This window comes from Sinohyriopsis cumingii, chromosome 9 (assembly GCF_028554795.1).
Source record: "Sinohyriopsis cumingii isolate HCF-2022 chromosome 9, ASM2855479v2, whole genome shotgun sequence".
In the NCBI taxonomy this organism is placed as follows: Eukaryota; Metazoa; Mollusca; class Bivalvia; order Unionida; family Unionidae; genus Sinohyriopsis; species Sinohyriopsis cumingii.
The window spans coordinates 43,370,855-43,392,213 of NC_142969.1; the positions used below are offsets into that span (position 1 = coordinate 43,370,855).

At 35.2% G+C, this 21,359-nt stretch overlaps 1 protein-coding gene across 4 annotated transcripts; it reads right to left on the reverse strand.

Moving 5' to 3' along the window:
• Positions 1–712: 712 nt before the first annotated feature.
• LOC149791643 (chromobox protein homolog 1-like) lies at positions 713–21,296 on the reverse strand. 4 transcript variants are annotated; one of them, XR_016423380.1, is made up of 6 exons: positions 21,170–21,296; positions 17,653–17,826; positions 16,515–16,752; positions 12,548–12,648; positions 5,188–9,329; positions 713–5,091 (listed from the first exon to the last, which is right to left on the reverse strand). XR_016423380.1 is itself a non-coding variant. In XM_089970196.1 (5 exons), the coding sequence occupies exons 2-5, from the start codon at positions 17,811–17,813 to the stop codon at positions 9,182–9,184; spliced, it is 579 nt and encodes a 192-aa protein (XP_089826322.1). In that variant the 5' UTR covers positions 17,814–17,826; positions 21,170–21,296; the 3' UTR covers positions 713–9,181. The 4 variants fall into 4 exon arrangements, 3 of the variants coding, with proteins under 3 accessions (XP_089826322.1, XP_089826321.1, XP_089826320.1); XM_089970196.1 differs by having other exon boundaries at positions 713–9,329; positions 16,515–16,683; XM_089970195.1 differs by having other exon boundaries at positions 713–9,329; positions 16,527–16,752.
• Between the last annotated feature and the right edge of the window lie 63 nt (positions 21,297–21,359).

Below are 21,359 nucleotides of genomic sequence, written 5' to 3' on the forward strand. Positions count from 1 at the left end.
TCACAAGATCACCTGGCCTTATGGCTTGGATGAGATAAAATAATTTTTCATCTTTCAATCACAATAATCTTGACTACAGCACTTCAATACATTTTCCATATCCCCAAAGCATGCCTTCCACCAAGTCTGGTCCAGGTTAGTGATGCAGAATTAATGCGGCTGTGTGAAAAAAAAAAAAAAAATTTCATGATAATAATCTTGACTTTTGATCCCCAAATAAATGCTTTTCCCTGCCCTAGTGCAAGCTATATATGATGTGGAACTAATGTTCTTGGATGGAAACTAGCTTTATTCTTTAATCACACTGACTTCATACTCTAGAACTCCAAATCAATAGGCTCATTCTTTACCCCCCCAAGTACAAGCCATGCAAATTTTCATAGCAGTCGATGCTGACCAACTCAAGTTATTATGCAGGAACAATTTTTCTTTTTTACTCAGTGGCCTTGACCTTATGACTCCTAAATTTAAGGATTCCTCCCTGATCCACGTGCAAACCATCCGAAGGTTGGTACTTGTAGTTGGTGGACAAATCCAGTTATTGTGCAGAAACAAATTTGGAAAACCTCAAAATATTATATGTGCCTCCTTATGGTGCGCTTGTCAGAATACCAGAAAGCAAAAATATTGAAATATGGATACATATGCTTCACTAATGTTTTTCTTCAAGCCGTCTAAGGTTGCTGCATCATCAAAGAAATCTAAGCATCTGTTTAAAAATATGTACAATTCTTTATTGAGTGATTTGTCACAAATACAGGACAACAATTATACAAAGGATGAACTACCAGATCAATGAAATGATGCTTACAAGGACTTTGATTCCTAAATCTAATGGGATTTTGTTACATTTTTTGTACAAATATCATGCATGTTGAACTATACGAGACTGCTGACGAAAATGAAATACATCTATAAAAAAAAAAATACAAATATGTAACAATGGCTGAGAAGCAATGACCTGTATCAACCCTTGGGTAATCCAGCAGCTACAACTGCACAGGTCACATGGTAGACAATCTAGTTATATACATGTCTTGAAGAATACAGTGCTTAGAGCTTATATATGTACAAACAAAAACAAAAAGAGAAAAAAAATTCAAGAAAAAATAAAGGGGGAAAGATTCACTTGACAACACATCCTGATGTGGTCATCATTTACTATCAAGTTCTCAACAATTCAGATCTTGTTCACTCCAATATTACTACCAATTTGTCTGTTCAAACATGTACCATTATAAAGACGTATTTATTATTATTTGTATTCTCCTTGACTTCATTAGTTTAAATTTTGAATGTGAATAATCCAATTAATAATGTGATTCATTTTCCCCAAACATTCATAACTGCGCTCAGCAAAGTCTACATACACGCATGTATTTCAGCTATTATCAAAAGGAATCTCCGACATGGCTTAACTCATGTGATAACTTGACCCAATTAGCCAAATTGATACTATGCAAAATGTTAACATTAAATGAAAAGAAATCTAGTTAGCTAGATACACAAACATCCTCTCTAGAAAGACCAAAAAAAGCTTGGCAATGAACACAAATTTAGTTAATGTTCCTTTTAAATTTGCTTACTCAAAATATTAAGTTATATACAAATGTACCTGAATTGGAGGAACCAACAAACTACCTTTCCAAACAGACTACATATACCGAAGACCCAGCTTTACACAAAGGCTATATGCTCTGCAAAATATGGCATAGAAATTTAATGCCTAAATCGCACAAAATTTAACGAGAACTGATTTCACAATTTGACAATTTCCATATGTAAAATGAAAAGTACAAGACTTTCATAACAATAGGTATCCTCACCTGGATATATCTTTATGACACGTTGCAAAAAAAAAATCATCTGACCGCCTATCAAAAAATTTAGTGACAAATTTACAAATGATCGAGATTGATACAACAAATTTGTACATGATGAGACAACTACATAAAAATAGAAATCAGTTTTGATACAAGGAGGCATTATCTGCAACGGAAACGAGCAAAGGAGAAACCAGAATGATGAGCAATTTGCTCACATGTACTACCACCCCTAACCAGTGATGAACATGTAAAAAACAAAACTGCTCAGGTTCTATGTAAATATTAGCATAATGATTTGCCAACAAGTATACCCATTGATTAAGATCATAATATGCACTAATGTTCATAGCAATCCACCAAAACTGCAATAGTGGTATTATCAACATTTTGTCATGGCTTGTACCCAGCTGGAAGTCAAAAGGGCAACCTCTTGTACATAAAGCAATGGGGCACAAACATTGTCAACAAGTAAATTGACAACTCTAGATGGATGAGAAATGAGCTGAGCATAAACCACATCGTTTTTTCAGTCAGTGATCTGGACCTTTCTGCTTTCGATAGTTTCTTTCTTACCCCAACACCAAATTTGTAAGCTGTAGATGGCAGACAACTCTGCTGTGTGGAAACAAAATTAGCAACAGATGGACAGACAGCATCACGGTACACCTTATAGTGGTGTATAAGAGCAAAAACAAAAAGTGCAGAAGCCAAGTGATACATCAACATGAGCATCTCCAGGTGAAATCAATAAAGTTTATGAAGTCTGTAATCCATCAACAAGGCTCCATTCTGCCTGACACTGCTCACCCCGTAACATGTGTTAGCCTGTGAATGCGAAATTTATACATGTATCAAAACTGTAACGACAAAAACTAAGATACTATTCTGTCTATTAATGCTGGCTGATGCTCTCCTATTTTATGATGTATTTTGCACTCCATGTTTGAATTTGCTTTTAATATGCTTTAATTGTCTTTTGCACTTAAATATGACCGACAAAATGTGGGATTACTTTGCAGTATTGCTTAAGGGACAGGCTACTAATCTATGTGTGGTTTGTCTGCCATGGTATGCATTTGTCACTGGTCTACTTTTGGACACTTGCTTAATATTTTTGCATGCTTTTGTACTGAACATTTTTTTTAACAATGAAAAAACAAAAACAACCCATTTCTACCAAAAGAAGTTAATACAATACACATCCTTTCAATATGCAACTCTTTATAAATGCTTATGAACCTACCTGAAAATATCAATACATTTTGTGCTCAGCAAGGGGTGTAAACTGACGCAATCTATATCAATTCCTGACTGTCAGCTTATGCCAACAGAGCTGCTGCTTGGAAACCAGTGTTTAAGGCTGTGGGTTCAATTCCCACCAATGGGCCAGACCATTTCCACAATGGTATTTCTCATGATTTTTATTTGTCATGGCCAGAGGAATTTTTTAAATTTTAATCAGTAGTTAAATTGGCTAGTCTTACCAAAGAGAAACATTTTTAAATATAAAAAAACAAAATAAAATAAAGCCATGTTCAATGGCACCTCAGCATAATGTAAGTGTGAATGAAATCATTTGAAAAATGTGACTTTTGCAAATACCATTCTTAAAGTGTTTAATGGCTTATTTTTTGCTTCTGCACAAGTAAAGTGCCTTACAGAAAAGATTAATTGTGTGCATCAAAAAAGCACAAAATATACCTGGTTTGGTTTGGCCAAGACTGCTTTAAAATACTTTTCATTAAAGGCTAAATACAGCAAATTCTTTCACAAGATTGCGCATGCTTCATTTTTTTCTCTCCAATAGTGTGCTCAATTTTATTAACTTCTTAGGTTTCTGGTTACACATTTTTATATTACTCTTTGGTAGAAATTAAAATATATTTTTTTCCAAGATAATTTTTTTGTTAATTTATAATTGTGTTACTGAAATTTATAGTCTTCAAATAATTATTTGCTTATTTGAAATATTCTCCAAGGGGAAGAATGGAGTAGTTCCAAACCTGCAATACACATTAGTTTTCATAGGTTACTCCCCTGCAAATAGACCTTGTTTTGTATAGAGTTGATCCAAGTTCCAACAGCAGCTTTTAAGTCAAAAAGGTTTATTGGTGTTGAATAAAAGTGGCCACATTGGATGACTGATTGGCAACCTTTTGCACTAATATGAAAGACATTCGCACCATGATGCTTTTATTAAAGTTTTATAAAATTTTGTTGGGAACTTTTAGTTTGTTTTAATTTTTTTTTTTAGTAATGGCAGTATCTGGAGACAGATCATCTTCATTTGTACAAAGATGAGCCATATATCATAGGATGCTGTCCAATTCTGTCGATTTTTTAAAAAGATCATTTAGAGGTTCTAATTTTAGCAAAAGAAACTTTCTGATGACAGACTGGTATCATTGGAATAAATTCAAAAACTTCATGCCAGCATCTTTCTTACTTTAAAAAAACCCCAACAAATCAAATCAAATTCTGTTTAACAGCAGCAACTGAAATGTTTTCCTGTTGTCAGTACGAGGCCATATTTGAAGTGGAAGTGATATCATTTTGAATAAATTTTGCATCAACTAAATATATTGGAAAGACGTTTATGCCAGGATGCTGTCAGAGTTTGTTGAGCAGTTCCTGAAATGTTGTTTCAAGGTTCTAATTTTCTAAGCTATTGCAGCTGTATTTGATGGCAGATTGACATCATTCAAATAAATATAAAAGCCAGCTTTATTTAAAAGTTTATAAAATTTTACTTTACAGTTTTTAACCATACCCTAACACGACAATCATTTACTTGCTATAATGCAAGTACATACTTTTCCTGTGTACTATTCATATACATGCATTTGAAATAATATATTGGCTCTTTTGATGCTCTTATTTAGAACTTGCTGGAAACTTTGTTCTGGCCATACCAAAGTTTTCCAAACCAGTTTGGTGCTAAACTGATGATGGAAGCTGCTCACCGGGCCAGCTAGTTTGTAAAATAGTTTCATTTCCACAAAAGTCAACACTAACATCCATGAGACTTGAACCAATGAAGACAGGTGAGATGGCAGTGATCAGTAATGGTGAGCACTTTAGACCACTCGTAGCCCCTACCTTATTTTTAAATTTAGCATGTTAAATTAGATCTCACATGCATAACATTTCTCTTCATAGGACTGTCATTTTGCCATCCAAGAAGAATATTCAGATATCAATGATAGGCATGTTCCTTGTCCTTTTATACCTTTCTACTATCGAATGTCAACACCAATCTGAAAATCTTGATAAACTCCAACATACCAAATTTCATTTTGCAACGAAATTGGTTTCTTTAATGTCTGAGTGCGATATAAGATGCTTCATAATGGCCTTTGACCTTGAATCTAATAGCTTAGTTAAAACGTTAAGCTTGTCTCCAAAACTGTCAAGATGCAAATAAATTTCTGGCTGGGTCAACAAGAAATTAAAGCAGCCGTTCCTTGTTGATAATCCCAAAATATTACAAACTTATGAAGAGCAAATATGGGATGAATGTGTGTTGCAAGCTTCATGGTAATTCTCCCAGTAACTTAAGAATAACAAATATAGCAAACTTAAAAAGCACATCTACCACATTTGTGAACACTTTCTGAGATTTTCCAAATTAATATTAAGAAAGTGATTTTCATCAAAGAACGCATAAAAAACAATATTTTTGAGAAAAACTTCACAATATTCCAAAATATTTCTCCAATTTTCTCATACCTATAACAAAATGGAATTTTTACCACATGGTTAAAATGACATTCTGCTCACAGCTTGGCTTCATTTGATTTTGAAACGGGGAAGAAGGGGCATTTTATCCCTCTCAAGATAGATGAGCAGAGTACTCAAGAGTAGATAAACAAAACTGGCATTTATTGACATATAGCCTTCAGCAGGTTGAATTTCATTGTCAAACAGTACAAGCATTTTGAGAAAATGAAATATTTCACAACAAAATATTGCCAAGCGGGTTTATAATCGAACAACTTGCCCATGTCTATGTGCAAGATACTTTACAATTACTGTGGTACTGAATCATGTTATGCCATAAAACGCGAGACCAAAGCAAACCAAAGTTTTGTTATAAAATACAAATCCAGATCATAATAAGCTATCTTCCATCCTTGGCTAGTCAATTCTACCAGTTTTGCTAGAAATGAATCAAAAGAAAATGAATCTTTGCAAAGAAAAAGGCACACTTAATATGCTCAGAGCTCATGTTATGTATAGGCTCATGGGAAGATGCAGTTTTCTTCTACTAAGGTCTTGCTTATCAGGAATGCCTGCAACAATTTATGACAATCTAGGTAGCCTGCCTAGAATGGAAAATACATTCTTGAAAGTAAAAGACCTTAGTAGAAGAATACTGCATCTTCACATGAGCCTATACATACTTGCACACAGCCAGTAACAAACTCCAATGAGAACAAAATAACATCGTCCCGAATTCCTTTAATATTCGGGCAAAGACATAAATGTGCCATGCTCATGTATTATTTCCTACTTTCTTTTCTCCATATCTGCCATCATATTTCGCATATGGACAGTCTAACTGACTGGTTTCTTTTATTTAGATTGATTTTACACTGAGAAACTAAATTATATAGCATAGTCTAAAATATTAGTACTGACGTACTTTTACCTCTAACTACAACTTGATAGATAGTTAAGCCTTGTTTGAACTTGTACAACTGAGTCAATATTATTTAAAACGCAGAGTTCTGATGATACCAGAATGGTGGGCATTTCTGCATAAATATGTATACATCTTGCTCAAGAATATATCGATGATACAAAAGTACTCAACTATTCTGATCAAAACCTGATAAGTGCTGCAAGTGTTGATGAACTCTACCAACCAGATGTAAGATCATGAAAATTAACAAGTGCGGATCTTTCTCATGATAATACTATTCCTTGACCTTGGTGATATAATCGTATCAAAAATTGTCTCTACAGCCGTAGGAAGATCAGCCAATCAGATGTTGTATAGTAATCCATATTTCACGATCAATTAAAAATCAGTTCAGAAATATAAACCATTGAAGCAAATGCTGAAATACAATACTCAATCATCGCATAACCATACCACAAGATCACTTGGTTTTAAAGTCCGGTGAGCTAAAACAAAAATTGACACTATTACACAATGCTGAAACATCGAAGTAATAAACACAAATTACCTCTCTGTATACTCTGCATTCCTACTCAATGCAAGACCTAAATGCCATGTAGTTGCTGCTACTGGGAAGCAATTACACGAGATTTAGAGTTGCTTGCAAATGGAGGAAAGAGACGTTGATTCTGGAATAAGCCTTTCAAGGCTTTAAGCTACAATGTAAATTTTACAATTGGAAATATATATATATAACCAATTCATGTCTGTAAAATATGCCCCACACAGCAGACCAAGCTGACATCTACCTCACACAATTTTTCATAAATTGTGCTAATGATAAAAAGTTCAAAAAGGATGCATTTTTAAATTTTAAAAAATATGCTGTAACATCTTTAAATGAAAAAGGGCTGTTCCAATTAAGCATACATTGTGCCCTGTGAGAGCCCATTGCTTAGTTTAAAAAAAAAAAAAGTATGTAAAATGAATGCCAGGGTAGTCTATTTAACTAGTTCATATGAAAATTATACAAAATTCTCAGTTGTAACTACAGGTAACTCCTCCACAATAGAAGTCACTTTCCTGGTGAGAAAAACATTTTTGTGGGACAGCCTTAGTTAAGACCTCTACATATGAATATAAACAAGTCTATCAAATATCATTTACCAAACACAAATGTCTGTTTAATTTTGTATCAAAGAATTTGTTTAAAAAATGGCAAACTGTAAATACAGGTATTCCCCCCAGACACATACATTAACATGCAGATACATAATGAACCTTAAACATGCACACAGACCAATTCATGATTTTCGAATTGAGTGCACACGCAGAATATAGTGCCACTTTTCTTGTGTACATGTGTAAATCATTTTGTTTATTTTTTCATAAACTGAAGGATTTTTATTGTGTTTTGTTAAAGTTACCCTTACAATTATGAAACTACCCATGTGTAACCTAATAAAAACTGACTTGCATACAAACTGACGTGTAGAGATCCAAGGAATGTAACCCTTAAGTATCTCAGGTAGTGCCTGTAAAGTTGCAATGAAGTGAAGATCCAATTGAGTCGTTTACTTGTGACCATGATAAAGTGTGCAAATATTCATGGCTCAAATCCAAATAGACTTTGTTATTGAGCTATAATGGACTTGGGACAACAGCTGTACACCATCAAAGCATGTTACCCCCACCCACCACACGGTTTTGTGAGCAATGAATTAGCGGGGGGCATGTTTCTTAATCCAGTTAAAAATAACATTGAACTTTTACTTTAAATAAGCTACCAATACTTTTTGAAGGCTACAAACCCAAACATGAAAAATTTAGTTTATACATGATTTTAATATCATTTCTGCACTACACTTTTCATGAAAACTGGATGAAACCCGAACAACTAACAATAATCTGGCTTTAAATAATGAAAATTTACAGGATTTTGGTTCGTCCATTTTGGATTTCTGACCAACTTTTTTGTGTGCTGACAAATGCTGTTAGAAAACAATTGCCATATACAACACAACCCCATTTGTTCATGGCAATAACAGGTGATATTTTAAATAGGGAAGACCTTTCTCATTTTTGACAGTAACAGAGAAAATAAAAGTCACATAGATTCAACAGTTTGTCTTTTTACAATGTTTAATGGTAAATGTTTAAATGATTGGAGCCTTTTCTATGATTAAAAAATGCACTTTTTAATTATACCTGGGACAGCTACTCTGTGCAAGTAAATTATTTCCTTATGCAGGGTACATTTAACACTACATACAAGTCTTCAACATGTGCCGTTAAAGAGCACAAAAAACTGTCCCAATGTTATGCAAAACATTTTATGGATTATTACAATAATCTGCAGAACTTAGTTCATCAACCATTGTGATGTAATGCAGCATAAAAGACACAAGAACACTTATGTATTCTTGTCTTTTGAAAATGCATTCTACAGTGGGTATAGTTTTCATCTGTGTCAATTAGCGAATATTATCTGTAGCCTCCAGTTGTAATATTTGCTTCCAAATTTCTCTCTTTATTACTAAGCATGCCATCGCTTTTCCTCTTTTTCCAAATTTTCTTTATGTTTACAGACAAATATGAAACCTGCTGCTAACACATTAAGTAACCTTTGGTTCAAGATGTGACCATCATTGGTCTGAAAAAGTTTTTAAAATAATGGCCAAATTATTCATATCCACTTTAAGTGCTTTCAAAACCAGATCTTTGGCAAGTCTTATGATTTTGCATCATCTTTATCTTCTTCCTCATTGTCATTGTGTGTATGCCAGGTTAGCCTCTCCTCATAAAATGCAATCACAATCTGTGGGCACTTCACATTGGCTTGTCTTGCAGGCACAAGATCTGCTTCATCACTATCTTTCCTGAAAAAGAAAAGAAAACAGGTTCACTTTTCCCTCTTGAAAATCTGTTCTTTCAAAAAAAATGTTAGGTCTGTTCCATGTGCGAAATTTTTCTATGGCACGTCCGAAAGTAATTGTAATTTTCACGACTGATAAACTTAAAATTCATTCCACAATGGTGACAAGTATATACCATGTATGAAGTATGGTGAATTGGAAGATCTGTTCAGGGGGGAAACTAACTGATCTATCTGCAGGCAATTTATCCAGTTACAATTGCAAGACTGCTTTATTAATTAGGTTCAAAGAGGATTTCCTGGGTGACCAAGTGTCACAAGTGTCCACCTTTACAGATTACCAACATTTAATCTCTGTCTGTTTGGGTTAGAGTCTCAAGCTCTGCCAATGTGGGCATTTAAGAAAGCTTGCCAGTAGCTTCCTGTGGGTCGGTTGTTCTTACAGAGGCTTTTCCCGTGTTCTTTCTCCATTAATCATAGTGGCCACCATGTATAACCTATTTTGTGCTGAGAAATGGAGTTAAACCCAAAATAACAACAACAAACACAATCACCAGTTAATGTGAAGGCTCTTTGACAAGTGGGCAATCATCAAAAAGTGTTTTAAAAAACATGATTGTCAATGAAGGATTTACGGATTCACTTTGACACACATATTGGACTTCTCTACACATGCAGTTTCTACATGTGACAAAGCTTATGCTGATTAGATTGATTTGCCAATTCCAACCAATCTTAATTTGTGTTGTGCACCATTACAAAACAATAATTTCACCACTGATTGACAGCTTAGGTATATACAATTTACAAAGTGCCTCAAGTACCGGGTTAAAAACCAGCTCAATTAGATTCACAAATCAATTTCAGGAATTAAAAAAAAAAATGCTTTTAACACGGGGAAAAAAATGGCTGAAATCAGCATTGAAATATGGAGGGTCGGCCGGCTGGGCCTTATATGACTGTAAGACATTAGACTGACTTTTTGTTTGGCCAACATGTACAAGTTTCACTTGGAGAAAAGTTTTCTATGATTTAAAAACAGACCAGGATAAGCCAATTGCTCAACTTGTCCAGATCAAAAGAGTATATGGCTATTCTTTGTGGCCAATGAACTCAAACTTGTCTTTATAAAGATGATAAAAACGGAATGAACCCAAACTTTAATGAAAAAGGATGTATCTCGTAACTCGTATCTCTTCTCAAAGACAAACTTTTTCTTTAGAGACGGCTTTAATGCAGTCAACTAGATGAAGATACTGAACAAAATTTGTTACACTAGCACAAAACCCAACATGTATTTCGCTTTTCTAATTATTTTCTCTGCCATCCAGCAAACAAAAAACCGACGAGTTACATTTCCAATCTAACTTTAATAGGTGTATAAGCAAGGTAAGAATGTTCACACATAAACATCCACATAATAATTCCAAACAATGACTTCCTCATGAAGGATAAGTTTAGCTTGCATAGACTATGCAGTTCCTGTAGAAGAGACAGTGAAGGCCTAAGGCTGGGAGAAACAACTATTTTGTTAGGAAACATCTGGCCGCTGAATGTGCAGGCAATTTATCTGTTCCACACGGGATATTTATACAGGAATTTGCCAGGAGTTAAAATGACTACTGTAAACAGGTGACAATTAAGTAAAGTCGACAATATAGGTTCAGCTGTATTTAAGAACTAAAATTCGGAGCCAATAAAAGCACAGGTTGATGCATTTTTATATCACAAATATCTCAAAACTTCGTTGTTTTCTTCTGCACATGGAATTTATTTATCCTTCTGTCTGTCTCTCTATCTCCTGTTGCTATCAACAACCGTTTTACAAGTTAAATCTTTCAATACTCTGTTACTTCCCTGTGATTTTCAACAGGTCATTTGTGAGGTCTGGAGTTTTCAAATGTCCTGCAGGTAAGGTATTATTAAAATCAAGTCAAGCTCCAGTTACTTAGAACTTTGATGACATGGTGGTGCGGAACTCTACAGGCCTCTGGTTAAGCACCTTGAGCACCGAGAAAGAGAATCGATGGGACTAGCACTACAATGGTTGCAGAAATCATAATGGATGCAAAATAAGAACAATTTTCATTCAAGACTAGGAAAACATCATTAGAAATCTTTTGGCAACAACCAGGTGATCATCATGACCATCAATTCAGGTGAAGTAGTAACAGATTCTCAAGAGGGTTGTCATATTGGATTTAAGATTTTCATACAAGACCATCTTGATGTCTTTTGGTGCCAAACCCATGCCAATATGGCCGTCTATTCAGAATGTTTGGTGATGTCAAGATTTTCATAATTATCACCATGACGGGCATACTGGACGCCAGATTTGCATCATTTTCATTTAGGACCAACTAGATATAAGAATTCAGTTAAAAACCCATTTTATAACTATCCATTTAGTAATAAAAATTGCATGACAGCCATCATTCCATCTGCTACAAGTTTTGAAGTCTTGTATCTTTTACAAGTTTAGATTAGTGGTCAACACTAAATATAAAAAAAAAAACACAATAACAGCAGTGTATTCTCTCTTTGATGGCTTCTTTTTGTGTACTTCAGCCTCCATAGTAGGTTAAGATAGTCCACAGTTAGGGCTGGTTATCATATTACCAGAACATACTGCGATGCTTTTTTTATGTAGTGCACAGTGTCAACATGTAAAAGACATTAAAAAAGACAAGCTGACACTCATTCACGTGTTGTTTTGTTACTAATGTCAGTGGGTCACTGGTAAAAGACCATGGTATTACACTGTTCCATTAAAAGCCAATAACTTTCAATACTTTATGCAACTGATAAACCATCAAAAGATTGGTTGATTTGTACTGGTAAAATCTGACCATTATCCCATCACTGTCAGCAAAAGGTACAGATAATTGCACAAATGTTAAGGAATCACTACCAATCAGACATTGGGATAACTGCATGCGTGAAATCTGACTATAATTCTTGAGATAGTTTAAGACGAGTAGCAATAACCAATGAATGGATAACAAAAGGCAATCCCATATGCTCTCCTCCGGATGACCAGTAAGTTGGAAGACGACCAAAGCAATGTGATGTCAGAGAAACCACACTGTGGATGGACACCGCTTTATCCCATGTATTTTTATTTCTGGGATATCTCACCATCGTCTGAATCAGGCATAAATAAATTTGCTGCTCTGGATCAGAACCTCACTCAATGTCATTTATTTATGTAACATTACATACCACTTCATCAAGAACATCAACTCTCCGGAGCTATCTGTGGCACCAATAATTCTCTCTGGCTGCAGGCCTCTATCAAACCCTCTAGGTTTGTTATCATCTTCCTAAAAAAAAAAAAAATTAATAATTAGAATTTGTAATGGTAAAAACTGCAACAAACATTCACACACACACACACACTGATGACTTGATAGAATGACATTGCAAAGATCTAACTTTGCTTGATGTTTCTTCCCCCCCCCCCCCGAGTATTATGAATGGCATATTATATATTATATACTTGCTGTTTGTGTGATAGCTTTCTATGTAGGCCCCAACCTGGTATAGTTGATGGGGTCCCAACAATATCAATCTCAATTTGTGGTATGAAGGCTTGAAGTAAACTTGTGTTTTAGTCTTATCTTGACTTTGAAACATCTTCTAAAACAAAAGTTATGCAAACTGCATTTTCCTCTTAGTTATCTTGATATTTAACCTTCTGACCATTAAAAATGAGTCATCTTCCACATCTCAAATGCAAGCCCACCACAAACACTGAACAATTAACATAGGTTAAAGACTAAAATGTTATGATGCAACAAAGCCAGGGTATCTATGTTGAACTTGTCATGAAAGGATTGCTCTAATTGTCGTTTTGACACCAAGGTCACTAGAAGTCACCAAGCATTTGCAACATTTCTGAAATTTAAAGTATTTATTGCCAAGGATGTAATGTCAAACCTGTCAACTGTTGATGGGAAAGGGCAAAACCAGCCAATGTCCACAACTGAACTGTATACAGGTTAAGCTTTCAATGTGTGACTTGGATTTGTAAAGTAGCTTTAACAATTTTTCAGTCATATGATGTCTGCAGCATGGCAGTTTATAGTGACGTCTAGCGCTGGGGCATCATGCAGCAGACATGTAGCATTATGTCCCACGCAGTCACATTATCCAGACACCAGGCCAACCAGTCCTAGCACAAACCTCTTAATGCTGAGCTTCAAGCAAGGTAGCAGTTAGTAATATTTTTGTAAGTCTTTGGTATGACTCAGCTGGAGATCGAAACCTACGACCTCCCACATCTGAGGCGGACGCTCTAACCACTAGGCCACCAGAGTGGTCGAGCTATAAATGAGGTCTATGTCGGTTACATTTCAGACATGAAGCAAAGCTTAAAAAAAAAAGAAGAAAAAAAAATTGGACAGCCTGATGCATATGGCAGCTCTAAATCTAGATCGGGCTTCACCCCTTCTCCAAGCAAGTTGCCCGATACGTCCAAATTATTTGGTAGCTAATCTGGTACCATGAGCCCACTGACAAAATATTTATTTTGATCTTCTCTAAAGACACTAGTAAATTATTAATATCCAATCACCTGCTGGGACTCCATTTGTACGTGCTCCTCCACCTTACAAACCTACCATCCATAACCCTTTACCTTATCTAAGCCCTTTGGAACCCTCTCCCTCATTCTCTGGTAGTGCTAGTGGTAAGGATGCCAATGGTTACCCGCTAAACAAAAGTACACCAAGTTCAGATTGAGACAGAGAATAATGATTACAGTTTGAGGCTCTTGTCGTGTGCACATGTATTCATCACAAGGGAGGACACCTCTCCTTTCTCGCGTGACCTATTTTAGAATCAATGCCGATACTGAAAGCTAGACGGTCCCAACTTTGTGTTTGTCATTTTTGTCGTGACTTGTTTTGAGAGCCTGACGACATTAACTAGGTCAATACCTTTCTTCAACAGAGATAGCAAGTACTGATTAAGAAATATTCAACGCAATAAAATTTAAATACATACTACAATTTCAATAAAAGAAAGTGCAAGATAAATGTCCTGTTTAACTAATGCCATTTTGCCTCAAGTTTGTGACCCTGGGGTATGCATTAGCTATTCAAGTCTGGGCTGCTGTTTACATGTTCCTTTACTAGACCTTTGTTTATTAGCAGGAAACACAAGACACATAATTTTGTCATAGCAAAGGCAAAACAAACACTTGGTTACCCCAACAGGCACTTCTTTTACCATGTTAGGAAAATATGAACGAAATGGCCAACTATACAGAATGGAATTTTTCACTGAAATATGTAAATATAAGGGAAATCTAATAAAAATTGACAGTGTATAAAAAATGTAATTTTTGCATTAATTTGATACAAATCCATTTATTTTTGTCCATTTAATTGTTTGCCAGGGAGTAGATATCAAGTCTCTTGTAATTATCATGAAAATAAAACAGCATGTGGATGCTACATTCTCCTAACATCAATCATGCTCATTAGAGATAATAGACTCCCCCACCACCAATATGCACCTGATAAAGAAATATCAAGAGTTGCAGTTTTAGCAATCAACACCTACTCTGCAATCTGACAAAATGACCCCGACTTTGATATAGCACCAGAAAGTCACCAATCCCTGATACATACAAAATACCACAATGAAAATGTTATTGACAAGGTAAAACAAAAATATTTATCCGTATCTGTCAAACTTGATTTAATTAGTAAATATTCACTTAATCACATATACATGAAAAAATGTGATCGACATCGACAAGATGGAAATGATGAACAATAATTAAAAAAAACTGTAGCCAGGCATGCACAAAGTGAATCTGCTATATATAAATGCTAAACAAAGATGATATATGTATTGTGGAGAGATCGCCGGGCACAAGACTTTCAGATCGTAGAACTTAACACAATCCCTTGTAAATAACACTACGCTTACAAAATTACTACATTTTACCCACCGGGAGTGAGCAAGTAGATTTGCAAACCCATGTAGTAAAAATATATTGTCTTGTTGGGCAAAAAGAATTACAAGTTAAAGCATAAAGCCACTTGCCATGTGTCCATGCCTGAAATAAGAATTCTCTGAGCACCGTTCTATTTCATACGATGTGGCAGACCTACCAACCCCAACAAGAGTGTCCCAGTAAGGCAGTTGATTTTTTTCTGCAAGTTTGAGGAGTTTTCAATAAGGTATACTAAAATATCTACTGCTAAAGTTGGAAAAGTGTATTTAAAAAGTTCATTATTCCAAACTGATGCATCATCTGAAAACTTTGTATACACAGACCTTATTTTACCTCCAGTACAGTTGTACAAACTTCATTTCCAAACCCTGTGCAGTTCAATACACTTTGAATGATAAAATATGTGCAGTTTAAAGCATACAAGGTAATACTGTAAAATTAATCTGGTTCCTTGAATAACTCCAGTAAATATGAAACCTGGATCAAATCAAACATGTACAAGACAATTATCTGGAATTTACCGCAACTGTCCTTTTCCCTAGTTTTTTCTTTTATTCCACAAGCCTGTATCTTATGGGTCATTTTTGTAAGACTTTAGTAAAAATTATAAGGGCTAACAGGCTTGAGGTAGGCACACAATGTGGTCCACATGTATAGTTTTTCTCAATCTGCAAAAACCATTATCAGATCATATTCACAAGTTGACACTCTAACATGATGGGACCTTTTGACAAATTTGGCAGAAGTAGTCGAGAACAAAATCAACTAGTACATCCCCTTGAAACCATGTAAAAATGTATTTGGACAGTTCAATTTGGCTTTGGCAGATTACAGTGACTTGATCTGTTTTTTTCTGTTATAAAAAACGCCTCCAATAAAAACATGCAAACTTAGCTGACAAGCTATTAGTATCAGCAAATGGCAACATATTTATCATTTTTTTGCTGACGGTATGGTTTGTCTAACTAAGGAAGGTCACAGTGACATCTACCTTGGGACTTCTGGTCCTCAGAAGTTTTTTTTATTTCTATAAGACATTCCATCTATGAATATTTTAAAGGTATGTGAAGCAGACAGGTTTCTGAAGAAAACCACTTCCTTTGTTTAGCTACAGTAACAAGCTTTCAAAGCCAATAATCCAAGTGCATAATTGTCAATGAATCCCAGCCCTCGAAGCTAATGAGCTCCAACAGCTATTGGCGTACAATTTCTGATACATACACTTGTTCTTACTTCTGCCACCTTTTTCTTCTTCTTCTGGCTTCCATCTTCCACCCCATTCTGAGATTTTCTCTTTTTCTCTGCCTCCTTCTTCTTTCTTTTCTGCTCAAAGTCTGCTATTAAATCAGGACAGTCCAAATTCTCTTCTGGCTCCCATGTGTTTTCTGAGCTGAAAGTAGTAGTAGGCCTTTCATACAGATTTCTCAAGTCAAATTCTATTGGCTGGGGATCAACAGACCTGGAAAAATATGGCGCCTGACAGACCATGAAAAATAACTAGTTTCTCATGGTCCAAACTGGACAAGAGTCTGGTTGCAAACCACAAATAATGTAGGGCATCTCTTGTTGTTCAGAGACAAAAATATTGGAATAAATGGAACAATGACTGGGTACATTTAACTTTTCACCACATACCAGCTCTATCCTTTTATATTATATAAGGATCATTTAAAAGGCTTCATAAAATCTTTCAAAGAAAAAAAAAAGATGACAGCACATAGACTACAAGAACCCCTCCAATCATACTGTAACAAGCGGTTACTATGATCACCGAGTGAATATGGCTAAGCTGCCTGTCCTATTACAAAACTGACAATAAGTATCCACATCCTCAACAAAAAACCTTTTTCAACTCACCTATCAGAAAGTGTTTAACTTGCATGGTGAATTTACATGATGGTTTTAATCTTTTAAAACTCAAAACTTCAGATTCGAAATCCTGTTTCTTTTCCTGGACCAAATTATGCATTCAAGAGTACAAAAGGTTCAAGGTTAAGGTTGGATAATAAAGCATTCATTTTTATCATAGACACATTAAATGCTAAACAAAAAATGCTTAGTTTAGCTGGTCTTAGGATAGAAGCAAGTAAATAATTCAAAACAATTATACAAATCTATTATTTAGTAACAGACAATGAACAAGGAGTTTAAATTGAGAGAACTGAGGACAAAGCCTTAATTTGAAAAACCAATATCAAATTGCTAAAGTAATATCCATGAATTTTATACTCCCAATTTTACTGACCGGGGGCATATAGTCTTCACATCATCTGTCTGTGCATTTCTTTATTCTGCCAGTGAATTTCTAAAAATTTTGACTGAAATCTCTATTGTATTTAAAAGTTTGTAAATCACATACTCTGGGTAGCCTTTCCATTTCAGAAGGTATTCTTTCTTGCCACCTTTGACTCGTACATCAACAACTTTCTCTACTGTAAATTCTTCCTCCTCCCCTTCTTCATCCTCTCCTGCCGCTTCCTCTGCCTCTACAATATCTTCTGTTGCCTTCTTTGCAGACATATTGAGTTAGCACCTTAAAAAAGGAGATAACTAATGTTGCTTGTTTAACTGCATAATAAGAAACTAGTTCATAAATGACAATCCATTTTACTCTCCATATGACTTGCAATAAAAATTCTATTTTCTGCAAATTTATAATGGCCAAATGATTAATTTTTTGGGATGTGATACGTGGCAAGATTTTTAAAGATTTGTTTTTAAAAGGGTTGTAAGACCAGCTGCATGTTCATTTTGGACAAATTAGTCACATTTGGGACACTTGGTGAAACCTAATGCTGATATAACCATCTATTCAGGAGAATCTGACAAGATTTTCAATGTCAGTGTTGCTTCCAAGATTTTTCAAAATCCACCATCTCTTTTCCAAAAGATGGTACAAATGTGACCCTCTAATTTTACATATATGGGCCACAAGTAACGCATTTAACAATATTGCAGCATCCTCATCCTCTTAAACACTACAGACATGTAAATAAAGAACATAATCCCTTCTCAGCAGTGCATATTGGTATTCTGGTCTCGGTTAAACATCTCATTTTGATGATATAATCTCTGGTCATTATCAGGGCTTCTCTATTAGTAAACATTTCAGTCATTTGGATACATAGGAAATCAGGTCTGGCAGCCATAGTTATCGAACTAACAAGACCAATGCAAATTAAAGGCAATGTCATTTACATTGACAATTCATCCAATGTAAATTTATGGACAATTTTTACATTAATCTGAAGCAGATTATACCAGTATCTACCAATATGGCACTATGTTCACAAATTGAAAAGGGATACTATAGGACTTTCTTTTACTTGGCTACTTTTAGTTTACACAGAGCTACCTAAAGAAAAAAATCCCCATTGGCAAAAGTCCTCACAATTGTCCTTTCATGCATCCCAGTAGTGAAAACAAACAGTAGAGTCAATGACAAAGGCCAATATTTAATGGACTGGACAGGAGTGGATTGTGTGCAGCAAGAAACATCGCAATTACATGGTCACTCAGGTATCTCTGAGTGATAACCAAATAAAGAAAAGACCAAAACAATAATGGAATGTGAGAAGTGATATAACCCTGTGAAGCAATGTTCGTAGCACTTTTTTCTGTGACTGCCAAACAAAAGTATAATTAATGTTGCTACATGTTAAAACTAGGAGTCCCACAAGCAAAAGTTGCAGTCCCCATACGCATATTGGGCATACCTGAAGTTGCTAAATGTCCAAATGAGAAGAACCAGTGGTTGCCATAGAGTTTAATTTTCTATATTCTTAACACCACTTACATATAGCTCTTGTTTGCCCATTAGACTGAGATAGAATTTTGTAATTTCAAGGAAAGGCCTTATTGTAAACACTATGACATCACACACTTTCTTACACTTGGTTATTGTTCCGTCCAAACCATCAGTTCTAGCAACTTCAGCATTCTTTTGAATCTCATTACAATCTTAGTCAATTTGCTGTTGAACCCCAAAATACTTATCCAAATGGCATTTTTAAAAATAAATCTTGATGCGTCTCGATTTTGAGGTCACATACTACTTATTCTGCAACACTAGGAAATAAATAAACACAATAATGAAAAAGTAAATTTGTTAATTTTATTCACTTTTATAATGACCACATCTTGGGGCAGTTCTGACTGAATTCAGTCATAGTAAATAGCACATTTTCCAACCACTCAGCAGCTACTTTAAACCCGCCGGCCGGCTTTTGCACCATGTTCTTTTGATGCACTATAAAATATCAGCACAGCTAAAATGATCAATCGACACATTTTCACACTCAGCAGGTGGTTGAAGCAGGACTGAAACCTTTGAATTTGCCACCCAGCTATTGTGTGCATAGAGGATACCTGTGTAAGTGACTTTCTTTGTCTAGATAAAAAAAACTCTGTCGAATACACATGATTAAATGCATCCAAGATCTGGGTTTGTATGTGCTTTTCCAAATAAATGCCTTGGACTTTTCCAACATTCATCCTGTGCTAACACTCAAAATGTGGGTTTTAAATCATATTTCCATATAAATGAGCATAAAATAATGTATACTTCAGTTTATAAACACCTGTCAAAGTACTGTTACCGAATTTACCATAAATGTTAGGTAATGTTTCATTCAAGCCAACATTTGTAACACCACAACAGTGGATCCAGAACACCACATTATCAAGAATACAGCAAATATTACCTTGAACTTGCCTTTTGTAATTACCTGTGGGAGACTGTGATTTGAATTTTTAACACAGCATTAACAATTTTTCAGTCATATCGCTATGATATCTGCAGTGGGACAGTTAATATTGATGTCTATCACTGGGGCACCATGCTGCATAAAAAGATATGTATTCCTATCACTCAAAATAATTTTTGATTTTTTACAAGCCACTGAAAATGAGCTGCATATAAAATTAGTGACGAATGGTAGTCTTTCCTTTGTATTCCTTAAGTAATAAAGGATTGAAACTGGCAAGCAAAGGGTTGATCAACTTCTGGTATCTCGGCAATATATTTAGCTCATGTAACTCGTCCACGATTTAAAAATATGTACCAAACTACAAACTGTTCCTTGTTGTTAGCATTCACATTTATCAAACACTGGGGTAATAAAGAGAAGAGAAATTTGTTAGTTTTCAAAGGACTATTTGCAAGGGCAGTAGATTTCTCATAATGTTTGTCTTGGGTTTTCTAGTTCACATCAAGGTACATCGGCTTGACATGACTGGCTGAACTAAATTTGTTTGGTACATTATCAAGGTTCACAAGTTCTCAATTATATGCTGAAGCAGAAAATAATATAAGAATCTAACTTTTTCAAACGCTCCTTTAGCACACAAAGGGATATAAACCAACGAGTATACTTGGTAAGTAACGACCAGTTCATGTCAAACATTTTGTCATCCACCTCTTTCTTTTCCCCTCATCCTTTATATGTTATGTGGCAGTGACAACGCACCCTTACCCCGTTTGTAACGAGGAAGATCTGTCATGTATTAAGGGGTAACTTGTGTAACAGGGATATACTGCAAGGGGCCGGCAAAGTGCAACCCTCTGCTCTCAAGGGATTCGCCTCCTTGCTGGAAAAGTTTGCCGTCTCTAACCTGCTTGGTTATATAACGACTAATAAAATTTACTACAGACAGAACTCAGTGGTATTTACTCCATATCTACTCTAATTAATGTGATCGAAAGACAACGTATCCTTCACATACCACCGGTAAGATGCATGGCGGGGAAGGGAACCGCCATGTTCTATTTGAATAATATGACAAATTAATTGACGTCGCCACCCGACAGATTAAAATATACAATTGTGAAAAACAGTGCAAATGTGGAACATTAAAATTATTTTTTTTATACCGACCACGTAATGAAAGTTCTTCTGTTAACTCTATCCTGAAACCTATAAAACAAAGGTTTCTTCTTCTGCTTGGAGTGCTACAGTGCGCATGTAATATCATCCGGGCAGTTCTATTCGTATGATAACGCGGGAAAAACGCAAAGGGTAAAATTCATGTAATGACTGATAATATAAAATAAAAATTTAAAATCAA